The sequence below is a fragment of the Onychomys torridus genome, chromosome 23 (genome assembly GCF_903995425.1).
Source record: "Onychomys torridus chromosome 23, mOncTor1.1, whole genome shotgun sequence".
Taxonomy (NCBI): Eukaryota; Metazoa; Chordata; class Mammalia; order Rodentia; family Cricetidae; genus Onychomys; species Onychomys torridus.
In genome coordinates, this window is record NC_050465.1 from 1,981,547 (window position 1) to 1,993,381 (window position 11,835).

General features: G+C 50.0%; 1 protein-coding gene across 1 annotated transcript; it reads right to left on the reverse strand.

The window, feature by feature from the left end:
• Positions 1-6,461: 6,461 nt before the first annotated feature.
• LOC118572931 (neuromedin-U receptor 1-like) lies at positions 6,462-9,189 on the reverse strand. Its single transcript, XM_036172765.1, has 3 exons — positions 9,165-9,189; positions 7,230-8,118; positions 6,462-6,850 (listed from the first exon to the last, which is right to left on the reverse strand). Exons 1-3 carry the CDS (start codon positions 9,165-9,167, stop codon positions 6,462-6,464), a joined length of 1,281 nt encoding a protein of 426 aa, XP_036028658.1. The 5' UTR covers positions 9,168-9,189.
• Positions 9,190-11,835: the final 2,646 nt, after the last annotated feature.

Consider the following 11,835-nt stretch of genomic DNA (forward strand, 5'->3'; position numbering starts at 1 on the left):
GATCCAGAGTTTGACATCATCCTTGGCTTTGAGGCCAGCCTGATACAAGAGGTCTTATCTCAGAAGCAAAAACACACCTAGACATAGCCTCACATTTCAGCTTGGGGAGTGTGTGTGTGTGTGTGTGTGTGTGTGTGTGTGTGTGTTAGGGGGGGTGAGGATAACTATACTGAGGTAAGGAGCCCTGGACTGCCCCTTTTCTGAGTGTTTGTAATGTACTTGTATGTATGCATCTGTTTACAAGTGTGGTGTATGTGTGTGCATATAGAGGCCCAAGCTGGTACCCAGAGCTTTCCTGGATCCATCTTCTTTGGATCCACTGATTCTTCTTCCTTTTTTTTAAATTTTTTTTATTTTTATTTTTTTTCTTATAAACTGTATGGCCGTGGCAGGCTTCTTGTTATCTACTTCTTCTATCTTAAATTAACCCATTTCTATTAATCTATAACTTACCATGTGGCTCGTGGCTTACCTGTACCTTACATCTCGCTTGTCATGGCGGCAGCTGGCAGCTCTCTCTGTTCCCAGAATTCTCCTCTCTGCTTGTCCCGCCTATACTTCCTGCCTGACTACTGGCCAGACAGCATTTTATTTACACAGAGCAATATCCACAGCACTTCCCCTTTTCTTTTTCTTTTTTTAAAGGAAGGTTTTAACTTTTACATAGTAAAATTACATATAACAATACAATTATCAAGCAAGAATTACAGTTACAAAATTAGGAAGATATCCTATCTATCTTATATTTGTGAGTCAAAGATTTCATATCTAACTTATCTTTTATCGTAACTAAGGAAAATTGTAACTATCTAGCTTCAACTACATTAAAGACCTCAGAAGGATATAATATTACCTGAGAACCGGGAGAAGGATGCAAGCAACTTTCAGGAGTCTTGCAGGGTAGACAGAGACAGCTGGCAGCCTGGACAGTCACCTAATATTCCTTTGTAAAGTTGGGGCATTTGTCTTCAGCCCACAGGGCTAGAGTCTCTTGGTCACTTCTTTCAGTGTCCTGTAGAATGTCTGGCAGTTTCCTCTGTGAAGCAGGAACCTGAAGGACCATTTTGTCAAGCCAAGGTCAGTGGTCACCTTTCTATGGGTCCTGCATGTCCAGTCGATCAAGCAGTCCAGGCAAGAACAGTTTCTTGCCCAAATGGCTATTTTTGCCAAGGTGAAGATAAACTGCACATGAAGTATCTTCAATGCCCATCCTCCTCTCTGAAGTTAATTGGTGGTGCCAGAAGCAGACATGTCTCACTGTCCAGAAAGTCTTACATCTTGCTTGTCACGGCGGCAGCTGGCAGCTCTCTCCCATTCTTCTTCTTTATTGAGGTAGAGTCTCAATCAAACCCAGAGCTCAAAGATAGGACTGATGTTGCCAGCCAGCTTGCTTTGGGGAACCTCGTCTGTACCTTCTGAGGCTGGAATTCCAGCCTGGCCACCACACACACCTGGCATTTCTGTGGATTTCTGTGGATTTCCGTGGATCTGAACTCCAAACAGAAGCACTTTGACTACAGCGCCACCTCCTCAGCCCTGTCTACATTTTCGATTTGGTACCTCACTAAACACTTCGCTAACCTAAAAAACTAACAGGGTGGCCACAGGCCAGAAGGCCACGTGGAGGCGAGTACTCCGGAGCAGCAGAAGTACTCGGAGGCCTTTGCTGTCATTTATGGTAATGCAGGAGTGGCGTGCAGGAGTTGGCGTGCAAATTCTACGAGAGAGAGATGTGATGAGAGCACACACACCAAATAAGCCACATGCTTTTGCAAAAGTTGGCTCCTAGCCTGAGAGTGGCACGGGCCCGCATTGCTCAAAGCCCCACCCTGACAGTACACAGGAGCAGCAAAGCCTTCTAGAGGGAACCCAGAGCTGAGGCCTCTGACTGTCTGTCCCCTGTGAGGCCCTAGGTAGGGATTGCTGCTCTCCTCTCCATCCTAGTCCTTTTTCTCAAGGACTGAGCTTGGCTGCTGTTCCAGGGCCACCAGTGGCCTATGACACACAGAACCTGGCCACTGACAGCCTAGGGACACTGTCAGTAGACATGGCAAGTTCACGGCAAGGAGCATGTTATTCCTCATCTTTTCATCTGCTCTGTGCTTCTCTTCGGGGAACAGCCCTCCACACACACAGGCTCGCGCACACGTGCCCCCCCCACCCACACACACACATGGACTCCACTCATCAGGAACCCTTCTGTCACTGAACAGAGACCTCTGGGAGTCCTGAGTTGGTCTCTGGGAAATTGAGTTGGTCCTTTGGCACTCAGCTCTAAATAGCATCTTTTCCCAGGCTCCTTTGTTCCTGGAACCTCCTTGTCCTTCCAGTCCCTGACCTGGCCTTCTCTCTCTCCAAGTCTGCTTAGGAGCTCAGGTTGTGTGCGTCCTGTTGCCAAACATCCAGGACCCCTGAGGATACTCCCTTCCTACAGCCAGCTTTTCCCTCAGTTCCCTGGTCCATTTATAGTCTCCTTGAGGTCCCCTGCTTCTCCCACCACCTTCAGAATACTTCTGGCCATCCTCTGCTGTCTGTCCCTGGCCCCTTCGCCCCCCACTCCCACCCCGGTCTCAGGCTAGCCAGAATCTGTGCAATGGTGGCTCCAAGAAGAAGCATGGCTTTTCTTTCCTGGGTTTGGTCAGCTCTTCCCAGCACAGAGGACAGGAGGGAGGGGGGCCTTCTTGGGCCAGTGTCTGGGTACTCCTCCACACGGTAGCTTATGAGACTCAGAGCTTATTTAGGCTGGCCAAGGCCCGCCACAGTGGAGCCCATGGGTCAAATAAGTTGCAGCCTCGACTTTGTTTAGTCCTTCATCTTCTATGGAAAGAGCGGGACAGACTTGTTTATAGATGGTGAGAACAGCCAGATAAAACACTTTGAGAAGGAAATATGCCAAAATATATACAGTAGAGCAAAGTGATGGAAAAAAATTGTGATAAAATATACACACTAAGTTTACCATCTTAACCATTTAAATTGTTTAAATGGTTCAGTATTGTGATGGTTCCTTTTCATTGTCAATTTGACTGGATTTGGAATCACCTAGGAGACACACTTCTGGGCATCTCTGTCCAGGGGTGTTGTAGAGTCTAACTGGAGAGGGATGGCCCACTCTGAATGTGGGCAGCACTGTCCCATGGGCAGGGATACTGGACTGAACGAAAAGACAAAAGGGGAAAGAAAGCCAGCTGAGCCTACGCGTTGCCATGGCTGCACACCCCCACCTTAAGGGACTCGACCCCTTAAACCGTTTCCTTACATTGCTTCTAACAGCTATTTGGTCACAGTACTAGGGAAAAGTAACTAGTAACTAGTACAAGTATTATTAAGGATAATAATTGCACAGCCAACCTCTAGAGCTTTTCATCTCGAAAAACAGAAATTCTTTACTCATTAAGCAAGTTCCTATTCTTCCTTCCCTACATCCCCTGGGTGCTCTCAAAAATGGAAGCATGTGCTGGGTGTGGTGGCACACGGCTTTAATCCCAGCACTGGGGAGGCAGAGGCAGGCAGATCTCTGTGAGTTCCCGAGGCCAGTCCGGGCTATAGAGTGAGTTCCAGGACAGCCAGAGCTACACAGAGAAACCCTGTCTAGAAAAACAAAACAGGGTTGGGTATTTAGCTCAGTGGTAGATCACTTGCCTAGCAAGCGCAAGGCCCTGGGTTTGGTCCTCAGCTCAAAAAAAAAAAAAAAAAAAGGAAAACAAAACAAACAAAAGGTATGCTTGTGTGTGTGTGTGTGTGCGCGCGCGCGCGCGCGCGCGGGTGTGTGTGTATGCGTGTATGCGTGTGTGCGTGTGTGTGTGTGTGTGTGTATGTGTGTGTGTGCCCATGTGTGTGTGTATGTGTGTGTGTGTGTGTATGTGTGTGTATGCATGTGGGTGTGTATGTGTGTGTATGCATGTGTGTGTGTATGCATGTGTGTGTGTGTGGGTGTGTGTGTGTGTGTGTGTGCCCGTGTGTGTGTGTGTGTGTGTGTGTGTGTGTGTGTGTGTGTGTGTGTGTGTGTGTGTGTGTGTGTATGTGTGTGCCTGTGCATGTGTGTTTGCAAAAGCTGGAGGACAGCCTCAAATGCCATCCTCCGTAATGCCACCTACAACAGGTGACTGTGACACCAGGCATTGTCCTGTAGGTTCTGATGATTGAATCAGATCCTCATGCTCACAAGGACTTCACGGACTGAGCCATTGGTCTAGTCCCGTCCCCCATTTTATTCTTCCACATTGGCTTGTTTGCATTTCCACATTTTCTACAGTGAGTGTTTATTATTTATAAACTACAACTGTGATGATTTGGATATTACAGCCCCCCAGAAAGGCTCACATGTTGAAGGCTTGGTTCCCAGTGTAGCTATGTTTGGAAATGGAGTTTTGAGGAAGTGATTGGGTCATACGTGCTATTGATGGATTCATAATTTTATGGTATTACTGGAAGGTGATGGAAACTTCTAGAGGTAAAGCTAAGCTACAGGAAGTAGGTCACTGGGAGTATACCCAGGGAGAAAAAAAGGTAATGTATTTTTTTTTTCTGCAGCATTTTACTGCTTTCTGGCTACATGAAGTAAGAAACTCAGCCTCATCATGCCCTTATCTCTCACTACAGGCAGAAATAATGGAGCCAGCTGACCATAGAATGAAACCCTGAGCCAAAAGAAATCGTATTTGTTTATTTGGTTTTTCAGTGGGGGAGGGTCTCATCATGTAGCCCAGCTAGCTTCAAACTCATGGTTTTCCTATCATCACTTTCAAGGCGCTGAGATTAAAGCTGTGTGTCACCATGTCCAGCTTCCTGCCTGGTATTGTCACAGTGATGTAAAACTGACGCATGAACAACCCTGTACCATCTCCTTCACTGGGAAGGCTGGTTGTCTACAGGGTCACTGTGCAGCCCTAGCTGTGGACACTAGGACTCTCAGGACAAGACCCAGCAACTTGCAGCAGGATGCATTTCATCACTAATGGGGTCCCAGGCACTAGTTGTCCCTGGAGTCTGAATGGCATGAATTTCAAGTACTGTCCCTGACCACCCAGGACAGGCCCCTTAGCAGAACTGTATGTCCTCATCCGAATTTTGATGCAGTGATAAAACACTGACCAAAGCCAACTTGGGGAGGAAAGGGTTTATTTCAGCTTACTGTCCATCACCAAGGGAAACCAAGGCAGGAACACAAGGCAGGAACCTGGAGGCAGGAACTGGAGCAGAAGCCATGGGGAATTGGGCTTACTGGCTTGCTCCCCCATAGCTTGTTTTCTTAGATAACCTAGGACCACCTGCCCAGGAGCGACACCACCCACAGTGGGTTGGGCCCTGCCACATCAATCATCAGTCCAGTCTGATGGACTTGATTCCTCAACTGATGTCCCTCTCTCCCCTGGTGACTCTAGCAAGTGTCAAGTTGACAAAGACACACTGCTGCTGCATGGCCTCTTCTGGTCCTTGGTGAGCCCCTGTTTCTTCCTCCAGAGATCCCCTGACTAACAGCATCTGGTGCCTTGCTCATCTGGGGCTGCCAGGTCAGCCTGTCTACAGGTGAGGAAGGCCACTGCTCACAGGTTGGCCCTATGGGCCCCAAGACAAGCAAAGGCCCTGCCCTGGACAGCTTGGAGCAGCGGCATGTGAGGGTAAGAGGGAAAGCAGGGTTCGAGAGTGATACCAATAATGTGAAGCCGTCGGCGGGATGATTCACTTGGTGCCACAAAGCCACAAGTTGGTGATAAAGGTGGAGATGAGATCCAGGTCCTCGGAGTCCCTGGGAACCTCTGCCACCTGGCCATTCTCCCAGGCTCAGATTTCAGTGGAGCATGAGAAGCCAGGAAGTCATGGTGAGAAGATGGTCCCAAGTGTGTGTAGCACACGAGAGCTGGAGGGAAGGGTAGGTGAGAGCCTGTGGAAGTTCAGAAGTCACTGGAATGACAGCTAGGCCCCAGAGGGAACATATATGAACTAGAGAGGAAGGAGGGAATCCCCAGAGAGATATTGCTGAGCTCTAAGTGACTGTGATTGTTCTGTGGGAAAGAATTTAGCTGGGTCTGGGGTCTGGATATATAGCAGGTGCCTGGCTCATTGTGGGTCTTTTTTTTTTTTTAAGATTTTTTTTTTTTTTTTTTTTTTTTTTTAGTGTGTGCTATGTACATGTGGGGCCTTCAGAAGCCAAAAAAGATTGTCAAGTGACCTAGAGCTGCAGTTACAGGTAGTTGTGAGCTGCCATGTAGATACTGGGACCTGAACTCAGGTCCTCTGGGAGCAGCAAGCATTAACTGCTGAGTCAGCTTGCCTGGACCTCAATGGGAGTCTTTGACAATCGGGGTTCAATCCTCTTTTTCTTGCTGTTTCCCTCAATACTCAAATATGTGGGCAGGGTGGGAGTCAGTGGGGTGCTGACCTGAATTTCCAAGCTCACTCCACTAGCTCCCAGACTGTCTGGGGCCCTCTGGCCTAGGGCGTTAGCTTCCTTTGGGATTTTACTCAGGAGAGATCGTTTCTTGCTGAAATCCAGGATCCCCATTCTCAGCCAGGGGTCCAGCCCTGCTGTTTCGGGAACCTAAGTCATACAAGGTGCTGCCTGTGGTCAATCTGCTGAGGTTATGGGAGCCATGACAGTGTCGGTGGCGGCGACGGCATCGGGTTCCCAGGCCTAAGGCTTGCCGGAAGGTCTCTCGGAAACGACTGGACATGAGGCTGTAGAGCACCGGGTTGGCTGCCGAGCCGAGGTAGAAGAAGACACCAGATACAATGTGCACAGATTGGAAGGCCAGGAGCAGGCCCTCGGTCCAGCGGGACACCAAGCTCCACATGAGGCGGTCTGCATGGAATGGAGCCCAGCAGATGCCAAACACCACAACCAGGGCAACTGCAAGAACAGAGAAGAGAGGCCTGCCTTGATCTGCATCGTGCTTAGCAGTTGGCCTCTCCAGCTCCCTGTCCTCCCATCCTTGAAAAGTGGATAGGAGAGCCCAGCAGTGGTGGCGCACACCTTTAACCCCAGCACTCGGGAGGCAGAGGCAGAGGCAGGTGAATCTCTGAATTAAAGGCCAGCCTGGTCACATAGCAAGTTCCAGCACAGCCAGGATCACACAGAGAAATCCTGTCTCGAAAAACCAGCAATCAAAAGAAGAGGTCTGGGAAGAAGCGCAGAGGACCCAAGACCAGCTCCCAAAAAGTCAGAAGCTCAACACCTTCCCCAGACCCAAGGAGGCTCGGCTCCTTCCTTCCTCGACAATGACACTTACATAGCATCTTGGTCACCTGTCTCCGTCCCCGATCTCGAGGCCTTCTGCTGCAGGTCTTCCGGGCCGTTGCACTTTTCCCGCCTTTGACCTCCTCTTGGAGCAGCATCCTTTCCCTGTGCAGGTGCAGCCCGATGAGCAGGTATAGCACACTGATGACAACCATGGGCAGGCAGAAGAAGAGCAGTGTGGTGGTCTGTATCACCAAGTTGTAGAAGACTCGGGGCCGCACCAAAGTACACACAGCTGAGTCAGGCACCAGACCCCGACAGGGCACGTACAGCTGCTTGAGGCCGTGTAGGCTGGTGTTCGGCAGAGAGAAAAGCAGAGCAAGGACCCAGATGGCCCCCAACATGCGGCGCACGTGGGCCCGTGTCATCACAGACTTGGCTTGGAGTGGATGCACCACGGCCACATAGCGCTCCACACTCAGGGCTGTGACGTTGAGCACTGAAGCTAGACAGACGGTCTCAAAGAGCAGTGTCCGGAAGTAGCAGCCACTGGCCCCCAGCTGGAATGGGTAATTGTGCTGCATCTCGTACAGCTCCAGAGGCAGGCCCACCAGAAGCACCAGCAAGTCAGACACAGCAAGGCTGAGGAGGTAGAAGTTGGTGGGTGTTTTCATGGCCTTGTGGTGCAGGATGACAGTGCAGGTCAGCCCGTTGCCCACAGTGCCCACCACAAAGATCAGCAGGTACATGACACAGATGGGCACAAACAGCTCTGACTGCTGTGGGCCCAAGTACTTCCACCTCAGGGTCTCATCAGTCAGGTTCAAGTCCTCGGGGTCAAAGCGTCCATTGACCTCACTGCCATTGCAGAACATGGGGCTCCCGGAACCATTTAGGGACGGCTCTCCAGGAAAGACAGAACAGTTGAGGCAGGGAGGAGTCTGTGGAACAGGGGGAAAGATGCCCAGCAGTCATTTAAGTAATCCCAGCTCTGTCCTAAATCATCACACTGAAGGTGCCACCTGAAGAGGACAGGCTGATAGTCACATGACTCGGAGAAGAACACCTGCCACCTACTGTAAAGTGCATTACAACTGCAGAGTACTAAAAGTGCAAACCTTAAAAATTATAAAGTATGGCCGGGCAGTGGTGGCACACGCCTTTAGTCCCAGCACTGGGGAGGCAGAGCCAGGCGGATCTCTGTAAGTTCGAGGCCAGCCCGGGCTACAGAGTGAGATCCAGGAAAGGAGCAAAGCTACGCAGAGAAACCCTGTCTCGAAAAAAAAAAATCCAAAATAAATAAACAAATAAATGTAATCATTTTTAAATGATGATTGGCCCTTTACTTGGAAAGCCATGATCTTCTGAAATCTTTGAATAAATGACAGGTTCTTCCAAGAACAGGCTTGGGCATCTCTTTGGGTAGCTCCCTTTCAAGAAGGACATCAGAAGAGTGGGCACCACTACAATATGCTTGAAGAGCCAGGGCAGACCTGACCTCCCAGCTCCAGGTGGAAGGCCCAGGCGTTTAATCCACAAAACGATTGACATAGGGCAGACCTGACATCCAGAAAGCTGTGGTGACCTTGGTGTCCAGAGAAAGCTGCCGTAGGGGTCAAGTGAAGGAGTAAAAAGGCTAGACCTGTACTTCGACCCAAAACCGGCCCTGAGTCGTTCCCAGTGAAAATACCTGACATTCTTGGCACCTACTCTACCTGGGGTTCTCGATACTTGGGACTCTCACCGAGAGAGGATCTGGGAATGGAGCAGGTGACAGCCCAGGTTCAAGAAAGATGCCTCGTAATAGAGAAAGCGTCACTGGCGGCAGCCAACAGCGCTGACAGTAATCAGAAAAATGACAGAAATAACCCAGCTGCTGAGTGGTCTCCCCCACAACTCCCAAGTGCCCCACAGAGTGTTCCCACCCTGGGAGCCGCGCCTGTCGGACCACAGCACCCAGAACAGGGCCCGCATCCCCCTCACCTACCATGCCTTCTGCCCCAGAGGTCCTGGCTGCGTGCGCCCTGGCTCCCAGACAGACAGACGGATGCTGAGCTGCAGGCGACTTGACAGCGGCCACCCTCCTCGCCACCCCGGAGGCTCTGCCTGTTGTTTGCAAGATCGCCACTAGGGGGCAATGCTGACCCCGCAGCTCCGAGTACTTGGACCCACTCACCGCGGACCCTACCTGCATCCAAACTATAATAGCTGCTCCACTCAACCCCAACCCGACGCCAAGGACGTCTTTTTTTCCCAGAGCCTTCACAACAATCCCATTTCACAGGTGAGAAAAATGAGCCGGAGAAAGGAAGTCCTTGGGACGTGGATCTCACATGCTGTCCCCACCAACTTGCAGTGTGCCAGCTTTAACATAACTCTTTGTTTAGTGACCCCCAATTCTTTCTCCCCCACCCCATTTTCAGACACACCTCCATACACACTCCTTCAGCCCCTGAAGGTCAGTAATCCAAATAATCGCCTACCTGTGACACTCTTACACTCACTGGATATCAATCTCTGAAATTCACAGTCTCATTAGGGGCCTCCAGTCCCGGTGCCCAGGCACTCACTGGTCTCCTCCAAGGAAATCTCCCTCTCGTCTCCCAGCACCTTCTCCTAGACCAGTCCTTTTCCTGCGCCTCACCAGAACCCACTCCTTCACCCAAAAGAACACAGAAGACCCTAGTCTGGTCAGACCCCTCACTCACCATCTGCATTTCTGTCTCCAACGCTCCCTTTACCCCGCCCCCTCAATGCCTGGCTTCTTAAGAACTCCATTTGTAAACAGTCCTGGCATAGAGAGATTGTGGGAAACTCTGGGGCACTTGTTCCTCAGAATCCTGGGAGAAAGAAGTTTGAAAGCTATCTACTCAGCGGCAGAAGGACCAATCAGGACTAAGGACTTCAGGAGAAAGGCTGCAACCATGGCAGATGAGTGACAAGGCTCAGCACCACTCAGAAACAGGTCACCCTGGCCTCACAGGGTGTGGGGAGCACTTCTGACTCTGCCCCCATCTCTAGAACACAAACACACATAGACCATACATTCCCCACACAACACATTGCACACACACTAGCCCCCTTGTAGACCTTTTGAAAATGTTCAGAACCCAGAAACGATGGGGAATGTCATGGTCCCTGCCTTACAGAAGACAGATGGCTCATGCCAATCAACTGCTGGCTGTGTCATGTATTCACATCCACAGCCATCATGCTACAAGGCAGCCCTGGAAAGGAGGGCCGTTAGTTTCCCTGTTAGCATGATTGGAGCCCCATTCATGCTCTGTCTAGAGAGCCTTGGTCTGGCTCTGAACTTGAGAATATCTAGCAAGGTGGTCCATCAGAACCAGTGGCACATGCTCCTTCCTGCTCTGTCCAGAGACAGCCTCCCTGGATTTTGTGGCTATGTATATCCATTTCCTGAGCTTGGTGGTTGATTGGCATCTGGCTAGACCAGGCCCAGATCTACAGGACAGCACTCATACCAAGTCCTGATGCATGGGCAGGGCTCCTGGATCTAAAGTGAATGCATAGATCATACCCCTCCACTCCCTCCTAAGACCCACAGGGCTGGCTTCCTCAGCTCAGGTCCAAGTAAAATCTACCTCCTCAGCTTCAGGCTGACCAGCAAGCTGATACTCCTGCCCTGCCACTAACTGCTTATGCTTATGAGGATAAATGAAGGAAAATGAGCTTGGGGAAACTGAGGCACAGAACAGGAGGGAATATCTGTTCTGCTCAGAAGCTTCAACTGTCTGGTGTCATGGAGCAAACACAGGGCTGGGGGCTGCAGGGACAGGACAGCAGCCATGACACCTCCCTAGTCATCTCTCTTGGTCTGGCTCCACCCAGCTAGGCCTGCACCAGACTAGAGCCAAGAGAGAGAACAGGAGGTCTGAGCCAAGTCAGGATTGGGGCCCCTCAAGGAGATGCATACCTAGCCCATAGATATCCCTAGTTCTTGAGCCTCCAGGTCTGGCTGCACTCACAGAAACCCACCTATTGGTGAAATTATTAAGGCCACTCCACGTAGTTAAAAGGGAGGTTTATTTTGTGGGGTACTTACAAATGAGGGGGTAGGTTACAGGGTCTGGCAAGGGTATAGCACAATCCGGCATTGTTCTCTGGAGAACTCTGCTCGGTCTACCTCCAGCGTCCAGAGTCCGGGAACCAAGAGAGTGAGTACTTCCCGATCCTTCGTCTTCCGCTTCCTCCTCTGCCCCGCCTTGTGGGCGTGACCATTACCAAAGCCTCAGTGGGGGTTGGAACTTCCAGGCCAATGCTGGGATGGCTACCCACTACATCTCCCCCTTTTGTCTAAATAAGAAAGTTCTAACCTAATACAAGACTATATACAAAGAGATGGTTGTCAAATATTGTCCAGGAGTAATGAGGGATAATGACCTAGATAAGTTGGAATTACAATAAGTACAAACAATATCAAGCAAAAAACACATAGTAAAATCCAGGGAAGTCTAGGGCATGGGTAGGTGGCGTGTTACAAAGATCATTCCAAAAGGTGTCCTATCCTAAAGAACCTGAGTCTAATACATAATATATCTTATCTAAGATATTATATATGTATATATACTAAGTTGTAACTATAACTGCTAATCTCCAACCTCATCAAAGACCTGAGAAGGAATATAATAATATCG